Source organism: Cylas formicarius, unplaced genomic scaffold (assembly GCF_029955315.1).
Source record: "Cylas formicarius isolate icCylForm1 unplaced genomic scaffold, icCylForm1.1 PGA_scaffold_9__14_contigs__length_23061073, whole genome shotgun sequence".
NCBI lineage: Eukaryota > Metazoa > Arthropoda > Insecta > Coleoptera > Brentidae > Cylas > Cylas formicarius.
Genome location: NW_026844365.1, coordinates 19,169,363 through 19,187,224, shown reverse-complemented (window position 1 = coordinate 19,187,224; position 17,862 = coordinate 19,169,363). Strand labels below are relative to the sequence as shown.

Sequence of the window (17,862 nt, the reverse complement as noted above, 5' to 3'; positions counted from 1 at the left end):
CGGATCCGAGCCACTTCGGAAATTGTCGGGATTTTACCGCACGGGTTCGGGAGCAATCGGATGTTTTCGTAGATATTTCCCACACTTTGAATTTTGACGTTTGTCAATTCTGACGGTCATGTCAGTGAATGTATTCGTGTTGTTTTGCGAAAATGTACCCAAAAACTATTAAACGCTAGCTCGGCTGGTGTCAAATAAACTCGTGAGTCAAATGCCGTTTCAATTTTCCAACAACAGTGAGAGTCAATATTTACAACAAGAGATTGTTCTTTTGTACCTATAGCACTCACGAAACTGGATTCTACCTCTGTTTTTTTGACAGATTAGGTGGCATTAATAGATTAATTTGCGGTAGATTGCAAAATTTTTCAGGTATTGTTGCGGCTACGGTTATAATAAAATATATGTCAGTAAAATAACACACAGGCTTAAACATCCTAAAAAATAGTTCAGAAGTTTTTATAGGCAATTTCACTAATTTCGAAAGGGAACAGGTTTTGTATCATTAAGAACCCACTTAATTCCAAAATAAAAATACTTGTGTTTCGATTTTTTTAAACTGTCTTTACATATAAAAGACACAAGTTTCTTTTGCGAAATAATGAAAACCCTTTAGTTATCAATTGTTTTTATCGTAATTAAATGTATGTTGTCCAAGTAGCTATTATCTGGATCTATCATTAAAATATAAGTTAAACAAACATATTTATAACTTCTTACAATACTAACAAATTTAATGAAAAAAGCAATATTCAATTTCAAAAAATACACCAAATAAACGTTTAAATCCACAGAAGCAAATCAATGCTTATTCTTATTCACACATTATAATATAAGTAATACAATTTTGTTTAACTAAAATACGTGACATGCAAACAAATGAAAAGCTCCCACAGAGACAAGAAGGATCCATTACAACCGTTGAACTACATTCGTTTTTTTTTACCATTTATTGAATTGTATAAGCAATCATTAACAGGACCGTTTTTACAATTTCTAAACACAATTGTTTTATCTAGCACATTTCAAGACCATAAGATAAACATAGCCCTGGCACTCTTAAAAATCCACTCCTTCACCAGCGATTTGTGTTTCTGAAACTTTGTGATATGTCTGATTTGTTCTTGTAGTTGATTGTAAAATCGGAGACCAAAATACGTATGAAAACTTTTGTTTTCGTACACAGCGCGGGATAAACTGCTTTTTTTCTTGCATTGTATTCATATCTTATGGGTTCTATTTTGCCCATGGTATTGTTGAATTATTAATTGTACTATAATTTTTACAATTTTTACAAATATTTTTATTACATTTACATTCAAACAGGCCTATGGTATAGGTAAAAAAATAATTATAAATAAATTGTTTTGGCTTTATTTAAAATAATAAAAATAAATAAATAAATAAATAGTAATAATTTTTCATATAATAAATGAATGAATTTCGACAGTAGTTGCTCCTTGAATTGTAGTTTTTTTTGTTGCAGTCTTTCTATCGGAAATGACTCGAAAGTTCCAGAATACACGTCCTACGATTATCCTACTCTCGGGACGATGTCGGTTAAGACGACTCACTCGGGAGGGTCAGCAAGGAACTCGATATCTGAGGCTAACGAAATGGGCTCCTCCGTGAAGTTGGTTACCGCAAAAGTTGAAATGGTAAGAAAATCAGCAAACACCTCTAGTGTGAAACATTGGTGTTTTTCTTTTAATAAAATGAAAATTTTGGAAAACAAACCTATATGCATATCTCTCGAGTATTTTGAGCGGTCATTATGAAATTTGACGGCACTGCACAATTATCTAAACAAAGTTTCTCTCTGAAATTTCCCTTTCATTACACCATTTTTTCCGACAACCGAAGGAAACAACAGAAATTTATATCTTTTACATTTCTTTTTAATTCAATTAATTGTAATACAACTATGGCCTGGGAAATTGTAGATGAAATGAAGGCCCAAGTCACAATCAATGTAATTAATGAAGATATTAATAAAAATGCACTTTAAAAAATTAACTCTGATACTAAGTATATTGAAAACATTTTAAATGGTTTAAATTGAAATTCACTGAAGGATAGTGCTATTATTTTAACCATGGTTAACGGATGGTCATACTCTTTGTAAACACCTTGTATTTATATTCACACTTATGATTTGTTATGAAAATGAGATAAAGGAGTATGAAAGCATTGGAATATCATCATAATATATTTCCTAATATACATTAATTTTTTTTAATACAAGCAGCAAAGATCAGTGTGAATATTAAATTAATAATGGAAGTATGTGGAATACTGGAGCAAAAAAGTATACATCTCATTTATGGCAAGTTCGAAAATTTGTTTTAACGAATGTTGCATAAAAAAAACTTTCCATTATACACGGCGTACAAAATATTTGAAAAAACATGGTTGTAGAAATTTATACCAATTTTTATATGATTTTTTTAAATGGAAGAACTTTAAATAAAAAATATGCACCTCTACTTGGATACATATTTAGTCTTTTTGGTATATTTTCTTGAACTTTCCTTAGCATAAACGGTGTTATTCTCCTACACGCACCTTGAATCCGATTTTCCATATCTTCTGGCGTTACAGGGGGATTCACATAAACACGATGTTTAAGATGAGGGGCCACCTAATAAATCCACGTCTACCGATCCATTTCTGTGGATACTGATTATTTAAAAATTGTCGAACTTCTCTAAAATATAGTCTCATAACTTTAAAGTTTTTTATGCTACACCACACATAGTTTCCGTTTTTTATATTCAATACCATCACTAGCATCAAACCGTGCCCTTAAAAGATTATCTAGTCGGTATACGTCTATTAGGGTATTTCGCTTTGTAAAATCTTACTGAAAACTGGGTATTTTTTCGCCTCACCCATTATATAAATCATATCAATTAAATCACCAACGCCACAATAAATTTTATAAATTTATTTACTCAGTTGTGAGGTAAAAATTTGAAAATGTAGATGACAATTTTGTCATGACCAAATAATCTTATAGCAATAAGATTAGACGGAAGGAAGGGTAAATTTTGGATTGTTTAAAATAAATCACAAAATATTAAATAAGGTATATAACATACTTAATAAAAAGTGCAGGTTTCTGTATGATTTTTCAAAAAAAAACACATATGATATACCATTAGAAAAAATAGAGATTTTTCAATTTAAATTATGCAAATATATTTCATTTCATCTAATATATGAATGAACTATCTACCATTAAAAATAATGGCGCTATCGTAATTCCTTTGCAAGTGTGAAAACTAATTTTTGTTATAATTATAGTCAATTTTAAAAGGAATTAAAAGCAAAATTTAAAAATAGGGTGCTCCACTTAAAAAAATATGTTTTAGCCGTCACGCGTTTTTGAACCACCCTGTATAATGGAACTTTTGAGACCAATGAAATAATTAACTTAATTGTGCCCTCTATCGGTAGCGCTATTTTCACAACATATACAACAATTACGCCTCTAGTCTAGCCATTTTCTAGTAACTTCTAGGTCTCTCCACCAGTGACTAAAGTACCGGAAATATAAAGTTAAGTTTTGTCGAGAGTGTCCACTTATTTCACTACGCAAAATATAAAGTTCAGTGGGTGGCTGGACACTGTGCAAGAGATATAAAGACAAAAAAGATTCGTAATAAAATAAATGCGGTCCATACCGACAGCCAACCGGTATTAAAAACTATGCAATGGAGTAAAATAACATCCAAACTAGTTTTGGATTGCCATAAAGCATTAAACCAGATAGCAAGTCAGAATAAAGTGATTTTGTCATGGGTACTAGTATAATAAGGCCACCAAGGTAGCCCGTGAAGTCCATCTACCAGATTTACAGCAGACCTTGTAAACTACAAACTGCAAGCAAAGCAGCAAGAATCAGAAACACAGACCTGGATAAAGCTAAATAGCTATGGAGAGTGTCACAATAATCATTTAGATCGCAAAGGAGGGCACACCAATTGCTAACTCTCCAAATTTGAATCTTGAATATAGCCTGACTTGTTCCGGCTGATTTAAATTAATTGTGCATCATTGGTAACTTTGTTAAGAGTAGAAATTCAAAGTCGAACAAAGAGAAAACAGAAAAATAACTGAATGTAAGGTTTATGAACAAATTAGTAAAATGTACACTTTCAGAATGAAACAACCTGTATATTTTTTACTCTAATGTTAACAGAATAATAGAGGTCATATGCAATATTAGCCTAAAATTGAAAATAACCGAATTATCAGCGCATTTCCCTTTAGACTAGATGGCTATCAGTGGTTGCGAAAAAAAACTCCAGTTTCCTTTGATTGTTTTATTTGAATGTAAAAAAACAAAATAATAACACCAATTTTGACGCCTTCATTTATTATAAAATTATTTCATCTCGTTGTTTTAGCAGAAACGGTTGAATGATTTCTAAAGATTCGATAAAGGTGCAGAAAAAATTGTTCATTATTAGCATTGTTATATTAATTGTTATAAATCATTTAAATTACTTTTAATTTATCACTTATTCAAAAAAAAATTTTTTACACATGAAGAAAACTGCGACATCCTACAATGCTAATTGGCGTACAGGAAATCGTCTCTAAGGGCAAGAGAACGATACATAGAGCATAGGGCGTTTCACCACATGAATAATTTTTTTCAGTACTTTTATCGAATCTTTAGAAATAATGCAACCGTTTCTGCAAAAAGCAAAATGGTGATAAAATGGGATATTTGGTAGCATATCGTGGCAATTATATTCGAGACACAGTCACAGACCTATCCTTGGATACTCTACAAAGGACTTAAAAAAATTGCCCTTATATATTTCCACCAGCACAGGTTCTTTTGGCAGGGGATGCAGAGAGAACACTTTTTTTTGCCATGCTGTTAACTTTTGCAACCAAAACAAAAATTATTTTCAGCATATTCTATAAATTTTTGAATTTATAATCCAAAATATCATCATTATTGCTCAACAGAAAATTTATTGCTAGTACGTTCTCGAGAGCCACAAATTCGTTTCAGCTTTAACGTTTAACGGTATAATTGGTTCTCGCATTGTTGGTCCATATTTTTGCGATGGCACGCTGACCGGTAAGCGATACATTGCAATTATGACTGAAATTCATGATGCTTTTCTAGTTGAGCTTGACCTCATAACTAAGCAAAATTTCCTTTTCCAAAAATATGGCGCATCAGTTCATAACTTCAAAGGCACATACCAATTTTTGCCAACCATTTTCAACAATAAATGAATCAATGGACCTATTCCTTGGTCTTCTCGCTCACCAGATATAACCCCACTTGATTTCTTCTTGTGGGGTTATCTAAAGGACGAAATTTATAAGGAAAGACACCAACACGTTGACGTTTTAAAGGCTGCAATAAGAGCAAAAATAAACCAGATAGATTGTAGAACAATGCTAAAGGCAATTGGCCATTTTTGGAGTTTTGTTTCGCAACCACTCGTAGACATCTCGTTTAAAAGAGTGCTGATAATGCGGTTATTTTCAATTTTAGACTAATATTGCAAACGACCTTTTCTGTTTTGCTGGTGAATTACGAACGTTAGGGTAAAGAATATACAGAGTGTTCTATTTAAAAAGAGTACATTTTCCTCGTTGTTTCCAAAAGCCTACATTCAATTGTTTTTTGTTTTCACCATCGAAAATCGGTGAAAAAAATGCTACGACTTCGTAATTACCAATGCTGAACACTTAATTTGGATCAGTCCGTATATGTAAATAATCTTAGATAGGTTACCATAAACACCAAAAGAACTAATCTGAATAAAGTAAAACTATGGAAATTATTAGACGTAATAATGGATGTGCGACACGGAAATCATAGATAGATGTAACACGACGGGCAACAAAAGAAGAAATAAGGGAACGACACGCAAGTTATACAATAATTCTGGTTTTCAACTCCGTGTCAAACAACAAAATATGCCGTGCAACTCGGAACGCATATCACTTATTGAAAAATATCGACCTCGCCGTGCTAACCGAGCCATGAACGCCATTACGTTCCGCGAAGCTAATAGTAAAACTTTTTTTTTAATTTTTATTAATTAAGTGCGCTGCTGCCTGTTATAAGGATTTTAACGGATTTATGTTTGAATAATTAATACGGCACGGTACTCGGTACTGCGACCATTTCCAGGGTTAATGCTTATTTATATTTAAAAAAAATGAACGGGCGGCACCACATTTGCGAGCTACATAGTTGTGGAAAAAAAAGACAATCGACGTTTTAGCGTAACGGATTTCTACGAGTTGGCCGTGTACAGGGTGTTACGAACGATTAACACTTTTAACTCGAGTCGGATTTTTTTTTAATTGCAATAACAATAATAATCTTTTATAGGAAAACTTCCCTTGATACAGGAGATAGATATAGATGGCGATATCTGAGCTTCGATCTTCATAAATAAAAACATAACGTAAAACATGTTTCCGTTTTTAACTGATTTAAAAAAAAATCTCTGGAATTTTTTTTACTATTGAAAATTTTGCGGTTCTATAAAAAATGTATATAAATAAATATATACATTAGATATGTGTTATAGCGATATCGTCGTTACAACCGATCGCCGTCATAACAGGTTACTTGTCAAATTATAAAAAAACTGGTCATTAATGTAAATTCTTTAGGACAAGCACTGGAACAAAACAAAACTGTTTAGGAGCATTAGGTTGAAAAAATTCTGTAATATTGCTTTGTCAAACAGTTTTGTTTTTAAGAAGGGTGTCGTAATAGTATATTATGCAACAAGTGCGGTAAACGGCATTTGACTCACGAGTTTATTTGACACGAGCGGAGCGAGTGTTTAATAAACGAGTGAGTTAAAAAGTTTACCGAACGAGTTGCATACTATACTTTTTCTATTTCTTTTGCGTACATTTTCGCAAAACACGAATACATTCAATGACATCACTGTCCGAATTGACAAACGTCAAAATTCAAAGCGTGGGAAATATCGCCGAAAATATCCGATTGCGGTAAAATCCCGGACATGTCCGAAGTGGCTCGCATTCGTGGGAAACGAAACTCAAGTGGTAAAGTGAAGCTTTCCGCACGCTAGATCGGTGCATAATTAGGTATTTTACAGACGGGATTAGAAAAAGTGTATTTTCTAGATGCACTAATGAATTCTTGAGAGTTACATCATTTTCAGGTTCGTTGTGAAAAAAAAAATCTATTGTACTCGTTTCTCCTGCAACCCCTTCTTCTGCGTCTTCATTATTTCATCATGTTCACAAAGTCGCTCCGTCTCCAACTCGTAATCTACATTGACGAAATTCCTTCAATCGTCTTCAGTAGCGATATCATTTAGGGTCGGTATCTTTCCAACCCATTCATAAAGTGGAACATTTTCAGTTGTTTGCCGATGAGTTTTGATAAAGACAAATCACTTTCGGATTCATTGTCTGACTTGTGCGTAACTTGATCCCAAGCTTCAGACACCTACAGAATAGTATCTAATAAATTGGATTGAACAACACGACTACCATGTTCAATATCTTTAATAATCTTTAAAACTTGAATCTTTCTAAAATGATTTTTTAGGACTGAGATAACACCTTGGTCTAAAGTTTGGAGAAGAGCTGTGGCATTGACCGGACGAAACACTACGTTTATTGCCTCTAAATGTTGCATATTAGAATATGCTTTGCAATTATCCGGCACAAGCAGAATCTTTCTCTTTTGTACAGCAAACTGTAAATGTCATTTGCGGACAATCTATTCGAACAGTTCACATGGCAGTCACGCTTTTGTGTTGTTCTCATATGTCATAGGAAAAGTCTTTATATTCTTACAACAATGCGTATTTTTTACCTTACCAGCATATTTGCTGCTAGTTGGAGAGTTATTCGTTCCTTTGGTATTTTTCCGCCGCTTTTAAATCTCATAGTCTTGTCCGGGATCATTTTGAAAAATAGACCAGCTTCATCCATATTAAATATGTCGCTATATTGGTATCCTTCCCTGATTTCACCCTTTCACTGAACACTACGTTTCTTTTTTTGAGAGTTATCCATTGCGCGTTTTAGTTTACGGCACCAGATAATTTTTAGGTTGGGGGGAATTACCCAACTGTCAACGCTATGCGGGGCGGGTAGGTGGGTTGGTTGTTTGAAGGTAAAAATTTTGTCGTTACATCCCACAATCTCGCAATAACAATATATACTTGTTAAAAGTTGTATAGAGATTAAATGTGACTTTCAGTTTTCGTCGTTATACCCATTAGCATTACTAATATACGGCGGTATTAGATTATTTTTTTACCTTAAATATAAATATAAAGGCATCAAACATTACTTTTTGCTTTACAGTTAACATTTGTGACACATTTAACATTGTCATCACAGGTGTACATCAATTACATTTCAGAATTGCGCACATTGCCCTGTTTTGTACCATCCGAAATTCAATTAGTCTATAGTTAGGTATATTAAACAACAAAGTTGAAGCTATTGTAAAGTAACAATGTTGTATAAGTTGGTACATTTTTGCCTGCTCTCGATATAAAACCCACATTTGGTGAAAACTTTCTCATTATATAATCACAATGGACATCAAAGTTTAATTGTGGATCTTATACTATCCCCAAATATTTTCTTTCTCATGCGGCAAATTAACACCACATTAAATATTCTTGATCCAAACCACATTCATGCTAAGATTATTAATGCACAGCCATATAAACATTCTAACTTGAGCTATTCATTTACGTACAGAAGAAACAATACTGGCCCTAAAACAGTTTCCTGTGGTACCCCATGCTTCACCAAGATAAATTCAGACAGAGCTGACTTATACTTCACTTTTTAATAAAACCAAAGGTAACTAAGATACTAACAGAGCATTTTTTACGCAGACACCATTTACAAATCTTTTGGATCCCTCCTGCGTCAGCTGTTGTTGAATCGAACTTGCTGACGTTTTGCCATTCATCCTGTTGGCCTCTTCAGAGCCTAACTCCATATGATTTGTAAATAGTAAATAGTATTATATTCAAGCCATTAAAGCCTGTGCAAACAATACTATCTTCTCAAACTGATTACTATTAATTAAGTTGTATTGCAATTTCCTGAAAATATTTTTAAGAGTAAAACAATATTCACACTTTGACAACTACCAGCATGCATTTGTTTCTCGAATTATGTCCGCCCTGTGCCAAGCCTACTAGTTCAAAAGTAGGGTAAGACTCGAGCAAAACATCAATTTTTTCCATTATTTTCCAATAATTTAAAAATAGCTAGATAAACAATTTTTCAACTGATTTATTGATTGACAAACGCATCCAATAATAATAATAATAATAATATCATTTATTGTACCAAAGACAAACCTGCATTACAAGAAGCGAGGTTATTTACAAAAAAAAGAAAGAACCGAGGGTATATACATCTAAGTATAAACCACAGAATATAGAAGCAAAAAAACATAGATAGTGATATAATATTCAAAGTTACAACTTTGCATTCGTTTAAAATGGAAGACCGTACTATTAATATGTTATGAGATAAATTTCACAATATAACTTAACCGGAACATTAACATTCGCGACATTTCTCAAAAAAAAAAAAAAACGCTTCGTATATCAGCACACAGTAGGCAAAATTAAATAACTACTAGAGTTTTTACTCCTCTGGTATGCTACAAATAGGACAGTGCCTTTATAAAAGAATTGTAAATGTTGTACTATTGGATAATCTAAACTGGGAAATTATACGAGAAATATACTCATATATGAATTAGAACTTAGAATTTTGAGCAGGAGCTGAAAACAAAGTATTTCCTAAACTGCTTTTGTTATTTTGAATTAAAGGAATTCAGCACCAACTTGTGGATAAAATTGGGAGTGTGAATATTGTTTAGATAATTTTCTACAATAGAAAAATTCGTTTGGGCTAAGGAAAGTCGAAGAAAATATATCATTGCTAATAACTGTCTCTTGCTTTATCTATTTTCCGCTCCCAGGTTCTTTCTCCTTTTCTAATCTTAACAGAGTCCCATTTTGTCATGGCCACCTAATATTATAGAGATAGTCTTAGATTGAAAGAAGGGTAAATATTGGAAAAGCTAAAATAAATCGCAAAGAATAAATAACAAAAACAAGGGAGAGAATGTCGAAAGTAAAGACTCAGATTTACATGCAAGAGTTGCTTGGTTACGGTATCAAATTTAAAGTAATATTTGTATAATGAATTTTCTATATTACATAGGCTACAATTTGTATTTTATATAAATTGTGTAGCGATTCCTTTAAATATTTAGGAACGTCACTTTCTGCAATATGTGGCAGGGTAAATTTATGATATGTGATCCGACACAACTTAAGGATTTTGGGGAGAATTTTCATTTGTTTATTTTGTGGATATACTAAATTTGATGAATATTATAATTATATTATTATTAATATTATTATTGAGAAAAGTTAGATGACACACCTAATAAAAGTTGTAGGTTTTCAGAAAAAATAAACAATATATATAGTGTACCACTTAAGAAAATCGAGATTTTTCAATTTAAAATGAATAATATACATAAAAAAAATTGAGCCATCCTGTATACTTGAAAATAATTTTTGGTTATGCATCCCAACCATATTTACAAGTTTTGTAGTTACCATTTCCCATAAAATTTGAAACCCACGAGATAATGAACTTTATTCTTTCGTTAACTCACCCTGTACAACATCTATTTCTCCTAAATCCCGATTGACATTTTGGCGATATATTGTTGACTTTGATCGATCATTCCAACAAAATGGAAATAAATAATTTGGCGTAGCAATTTATCTGTTGCTTTGATTGCTATATTTTTGAGGATTTTCTTTACTGCCTTTTGCAAATTCCTTTGTATTAATGCACGCCGGTTTTCAAAATTTCGCTCAAAAGCAACCATACGTATAAACGCCAGTTGTGAGGTGAATTTTTTAAAAACTCATAGCTCAGAGCTTAGTTTACAAACTTGCCTTTTTTAAAATTCACATTCAGCACGATTGTTGGACAGCACAGTCTAATTATCTCAAGAGATATTCCATCATTTTCTGAAACAATGGAATTCAATTGGGATACACTACGTCATTATTACCTACCAATGCCAAGTCGAATTATTTATTTGAACATTTTGAACTAACTTCTAAATGTTTCAAAGCTTTGTAAACATTTAAATGATCGAGACTAGTGAAGTCAAGATAGGCTTTTTTTTCTTGTCGTATCGCAAATATTTTTCTAATTTCTTTATAACCTTACCAATCTTGTAAATTTTTGGATTTGTTTATATTTGAAAAGAAGTTGGTTGTGATGTTTTTTCATAGCTCTTTAAACTCCTGTTAACCAAGGAGATCTAGGTCTGGTTATCTGCTTAGTGCAAAAAGGAGCGTAACAATCAAAAAGCGCCAATGTTTTTTTACCTTAATATCAGTATAATAAAAAACCTCACCCCAGTCCACATTGAGTACGTTAGCATTAAAGCGTTCTCTATCAAGATGCTTAAGTTCTAGAATAGAACTTTTTCAAGCCCACTTTTGGCTATTTGCGCACAACATTTTTATTCTCTTAAATGCAGGAAAAATATCCCTGGAAGGAAATAATCCATCAAAAATTCAGCTCGGGCGGTGCAAACTGCGCCGTGGGCATGTCGAAAAGCCCTCCGCAGCTCCAATTAATACGTGGTGGAAAATAAATTAAAACCTCGCAGCTGTTTTTTACAGTCTGCTAGTCACCTGTTTGCTTGAATTAAATTGATAAAGCTCCGCGCGTAGTCGCCGTACAGACCCGAGCGGTCTCGTAGTGAGTTTTGCCGCCGTTGTTCGTCGTTATATTTAAAATAAGCGAAAATCCGCTTTGCGTGTTTCGATTCGCCGCGTCGCCTTGGTGCAGTGTTATCGATTTTCGACAAGTGTCGTGACGAAAAACGCGAATTTTCTTCCTGACGTAATAAAAGGTTTCCCGAAGCCGGATAAACGAGCCCTGCAAAAGGCTTACGTGATGACTCGAGACGGTATTTAGGGTAATTTTGATATTAAATGGGGAGTTTTTCGCCCTCGTTATCGTAGAGTAAATGTATGACACCAGATGATGCTCAATTTTTAACGTTTCTTTATTTTCAATACAGCAACATGTAATTACAAATTCTCTAAACCGTGCTTAAGAGCTCCGACTTATAATTATTTATCACAGTGTTGGACAATACCAAAATATGTTTTAATTTGCTTAAAAAAACACTCCAAGGTTACTATTTACAAATCTTCTGTTGCAGATTTGTAATTGAAAAATTCACTCCGAGATTTTTAATATTTCTTAAGTTTTCTGTAACCCGCTAAATTAACAGAAAGAGGTTATTAACAACCTATATAAATCTGCTGGCCAGCTGATTTGCAAGCTAACTAAACACGCTGTTAATTTTGGAAACTGTCGATTTGGTTACTATACAGATTTTTCATTATTGGTTTTATATTAACAAAGTGTTTTAGATACTTTGTATACTTTAATTTGATTACTGCAACCGTCTTAGTTACCTAAAATAGCTAGTTTACTGCCTGATCATCTACTTGTGAATACTGATATAATTATATTATAACAAAATATTAGGTTAGTAATGACTATTTCAACTTAACTCAGTCTCATATTTTGTAAATTAATTTAATGTGTTGAAACTCCCATCATACTAAGCCTAAGGATATTAAGTTCATCGTGCAATCTGTGCGTGTTGATCCAACATAATTAAATAACAAATTCTATTCTGAAGCGGTGTTAAAATTAGTTTTTCTCCGTGCTCCCCATAATAAATATCTCAAATGTGAGAGGAACGAGACAAAGACACTATGTTTTGTTTTAACTGGGGAAATTTTTACATCTGTAGATTATTGCAATCATGGCCATTATTTTTTTACAAAAATATTCAATATATTCTCATGCATTAGAAGAGATATTGTTTTAAATAATTAATAGAAAAATATACAAACTATGACATGGTATGGTTGTTAGTGCTGACTATGACATTCTCGAAGTGATAAGTGTGAATAAAATCAAGTGGAAAAATCCGGTGCGATAAATTGAATAATAATGTAATTCAAATATCAATAAGTAAGGTAAAGTAAGGCATTGTTCCAACGCACGCACAAATTTCTCAAACTCATTGTGCGTTTGATATCTTTTTTAAATGTATTATCTAATTGCTGAAATAAATGTGATTGAGTATGAAGTAAGAGTGTATAAGACTGATGTTTTATACCTTTTCAATACGTTAAAAGCTTACTGAAATACCAGAATTAAAATAGAAAATTTTGAAAGTCTGATACCATTGATGTTTTGCATATTTAATTTCACAAAAATGTGAATGTAAAATCTGTAACTCAAAATTACCTAAAATGGCACATCCGGTACGTTGTACGTAAATTCATAATTTTTTAATTAATACATTAAAATACCGGGGGATATCTTAACCAATTATATGTCAAAGGGTTACTTCGAATAAGCAACGTACAACTTTTTGACACTTGCGGTGTTTTCGCATCATTGTACTTCGTCTCGAGCGAAAAAATAAGAATAAGAAAATAAGAACAGTATTCAAAAAATTTCACCAATGAAAATGATTAAACCGTCAGCTTCAACGCACAGAAACCGATTCTTTATGTATATTTAACATCTCGTATTATGGAAATTAAGCTTTTCCGCGCCCACGTTTGTTTTTTAACATATTCTGACTTTAACGTTAGAGATTCTGTTTTCGGAATAGTTTGTTCCTTAATCTGGAATGATTACTTTTTTTTGCACTTTATGTGAGTCTACTAAAAAAGCTGAAGCTATTGACAGTGTGGCAGTCTCAGATAGTAATTTATAGATTACACTGACCAAGTGGTTCATTTATCCCTAAATTGAAACGAATATTGTTAAAATATTTTAGGAATGCACTCATTTTTTTTTTAGTTCTTACAAGTTATGCCCAATTTTTCAACCTACATAATATGGGAAAGGATAAATATAATATAGAAATGAATGAATATGGAAAATATTGCTTAAACTAAAATAGGTAAAGAGTTTACATACTTTGCTAGTTGATAGGGCTACTCAAAAATCAAACAAAAAATTTGCTTATAGTTCGTCACCTTTATGACCAAAAACATTTGCTTGAAATTGAACATGGATTCATTAGCAGTTTTGCAAAGCTTGCGGATAATAATCAGTTCCAATGTATAGCTTATTTAGGAATGAAAATATTTGGCCTGCGTATTTATATGTCAATTTTTATATAGTTCTCGACGTCTCACTCTATTTCAAAATTTGAGGATGGATGTCCGCACCTTATAGGTTGAAGAATATAGGGACTTTTTGCACATCTTTGTAGCATTATTTTGAACCCAACGTTTTTATTTTTTGGACCCTCTGTTGGTTTGTTTTGTTCAAAGGTTAGGATGTATCGACAATTAATTTCCCCGTACGAAACAAGCTATAATTGACTTTAAATTGCTACTCTCCGTTTAAAAAAAAATCTGTACAGCTAGCCTGGTGTCCCACATTTCCTCGGATATGAGTTTGAAACAAACACATCCATAATTAATGTTCAAGATACCCTTACCCAAGCTGACGTAAGGAACGGCGGTCTTTTCAAAGTCACTATGTAGCGAAAATACGCCAGTATGATCGGTAACCGTGAGAAAAATAGTTACGCTCGACGTTTCGTATACGTTCGGTATCGCCCTCAAGCTTATCTGAAGCATAGCGATCCGATCGGCAACTGGACCTACAACCTGAAGTGTTTCCTGAGGAGGGCCGTGTTTTGCGAGAAGCTGTTCCGAGTGAAAAACGTAAGTACAACGCGTAATTTTCCTTCGTACATTGAATCGAAAGGCAGAATCACGGAACTGTTTTAAAACGACCGCGTTTTTTTTAAACGTTTTTGAGAATTCCACAGCTTGTATCTCGTTAACGACAGAAAACTGTGGAAAAAACGGTGTAAGAAATTACACCAACCAAATATTTCAATGATAAAACTGAAACCTGTGACAGTAGAACAATTTATAGCTAATAAAACCTCCGGGGTTGGTTATATCGGTGTTTTTTAAATATTACTTATTATAAAACTTTCATTCTTGAGTAACCTATAAAGGTTACTCAGTAAAACCAGAAATATTTTTCAAGGACACATCCTCGGGGTACTGTAATAATATTTACAAATCTTCTGGATTCCTGCTACATCAGTTGTTGAATCGACCGTACTGACGTTTCGCCAATCAGCCTGTGGGCTTCTTTAGAGCTTAACGGAAACTACCTCGCATTCTGCTATTGTTGGATTGGGGCGTGGCTAAATAATAATAATGATAATCTTAACCACGACTCAGGTATTTTACCAATATGGGAATGAGTCATCCGAGACAATGTTCATGCTCCTCCTTTAGCTCCGGCTCGTCAAACAATATATAAGCAGGTACACAGTAGAATGTGAACGAGTTGCAGTTAGTTTTGATTAGTTTTGGTTAGTTAACCAAAACCAACCAAAACCAAAACCTAACCAAAAGATTTGTGAATAGTAACTTGAAATAACTTGAAATAAAATTTTGATATATTAACATTTTGCGTTAGAATTCTCGTACGTACACCACCGCATCTCCTGAGAAAAGAAATGTGCCCATCATAATAATTGAATAACCTGCATTTGCCTTATTTTTAAGAACACCTACAATTTAAATAGTGTGTTGGTTTGTTAATTTGAATTGTTATAATATTTAGATATGCATTTTTATAATCATATCAAAGTAAAAATCCATTGCTGTTAAATTTAGAGTAAAACTAAAAAAATAATAATAATGACAAGGACTCAAAAAAAAAATGTGTTCTAGGCTATAGACAAATGATAAAAAAAGAGATGAAACGATAAGATTTTTTTGTATTTGGTGCTTATAAACATAACTTTTCTAAGGAATATTATTTATTATTCATAAAATTAACAATAACCCCTTAGTTACAATTACATAAGGAGTAACAGCTTAGTATTTGACAAAAATTTGCCCATTGATGGGTTTTGAGATTTTATAAAACAGATAATCCGAACGTATCTTTATAAAACAAAAAATGTTGTTAAGAGTCATTTAAGTCGTATTATTACAAAATAGTTAGTATCACTCATTACTTTTAGGAAAAAATAATTAATTTTTTTTGCACCCACTGTCCCTGAATTTTATCGCGGATACTCTTTACGATGTCATTTATCATTACATATATTTACCATCGCTCGTAGATCAAAATAAATTATTTCCAAATTTATGGAGGAATTATTTAAAATATTTAAAATCATGTAATTAAATGATGTAGTGTCAAAAATATAAATTAAAACAGTGTCACGATCTGAATACCTCAGTTACAAAATGGTGAATACGATTTCAATATCATTAGATTAAAGTTAAATATCGGGTAATTACAGGCATTTGATTCCTGCGGATAATGGTATTCAATTCCTGGTGTCCCCAAATGATTTGTTTTTTTTATACGGCAAATAGTTTATCGGTTACAGTATGGCGAATATGATTTAAATGTCATTAAACTAAAATATCTGATAATTACTTAGATTTAATATTAATTATTTAATATTGATATTTTTTTTTTAATGTAGAATATGGATACTAATAGAGGTTCGAACTAACTTTGTCTTTATTTTTACTCGGTTTATGCTTACTGTGTACTGAGTTTATACTTGATAACGGATAACGGACAATGACTGACTGTCCGAAATCTTATATTGCGACTACCATTAAGCTTTTAATTTTGATAATTCGATATAGACATTTTACATAAATTGAAAGGAAATATTTATCATAATTTTTTATTTTGCGGTAAAATTAAATTGTTATTGTTAATTTTGGTACTTATATAACACCTGGTTTATATCGATGACAATTTTTCAAATAATCACATGTCTAGAAAATTTAATTGTTTGACAGCTTTTATTTTGAAAACTGATTTTATATCATTTTGGTAGGCTGATTTCAAAAATTCTATGCATTTATTTGTATCGCGTAAGGTTTTTTTTGCAAATATTAAAAAAAAACGATCTTTCTAAAATAATTTATTTTTTTATTCAGTAAATCCTAGTTAAAAGAGGTGAAAAAACGTTTATAGTAACGAAGTACTTCAACGCATGCGTAAACAAAAAGTCTTATTGAACACCACCAAGGAAAAAAATATTTAGGTGGTAAGAGGTGAGAGATACGAATTACTTCGGTGCATAATAGATGGAAATGTAGAGAAACAAAGATCTGACGAATATGACATAATTCATGGCTAACAACATCTTTTGACAGCTCTTCTACAGAAATCTTTCGTGCTGCAGTTTTCCAAAGCTACAATGGCTGTGAATGGAAAAAGAAAATATAATATAATACGATTTTATTAATGAAAAGTGAAAATAATTAAGAATGGCTGCATATACTTTTATAAAGTGCTGTGAAGTTTCTTCTATATATATTAAATTTACATTTAGATTTTAAATTTTCAAAACTTAAGTTTTAATAAATCAACTGGCAAAACATTATAATAAAAAGCTGCATTATGTGATACTCTGGGACATTTGAGCTTTTGAACATTATTAACATTTTGACGAAATAGCAATGTTTCTCTAAGTGAATCGGCAGAGTCTTTGGTTTTAATAATTTTATATAAAAACATTATTTTTAAATTAAATTAAAAAATTAGATGTTGGACTCTTTGTATTGGTAAATAGCGGACAGTCCGTCAAGTTGCTTGGCATTAGGATCGATGATAGTCTAAATTGGAAACAACATATCTCAGACCTGAAAAATAGATTGTCCAGCAACATATTCGTTCTTCGACGACTGAGAGGCC

At 32.2% G+C, this 17,862-nt stretch overlaps 1 protein-coding gene across 3 annotated transcripts in view; it reads left to right on the top strand.

Moving 5' to 3' along the window:
* The window catches only part of LOC132706905 (sodium-dependent nutrient amino acid transporter 1), a 107,811-nt gene that overhangs the window by 55,064 nt on the left and 34,885 nt on the right, over window positions 1-17,862 (top strand). The window contains exons 1-2 of one of the 3 annotated variants that reach the window (XM_060678492.1): window positions 11,767-12,025; window positions 14,593-14,831. In XM_060678492.1, coding sequence (XP_060534475.1) covers window positions 14,664-14,831 — 168 coding nt within the window. In that variant the 5' untranslated portion in view covers window positions 11,767-12,025; window positions 14,593-14,663. Of the gene's footprint in view, window positions 1-1,486; window positions 1,659-11,766; window positions 12,035-14,592; window positions 14,832-17,862 lie in introns of those variants that run through there. The other 2 variants (XM_060678490.1, XM_060678489.1) reach the window with 2 other exon arrangements.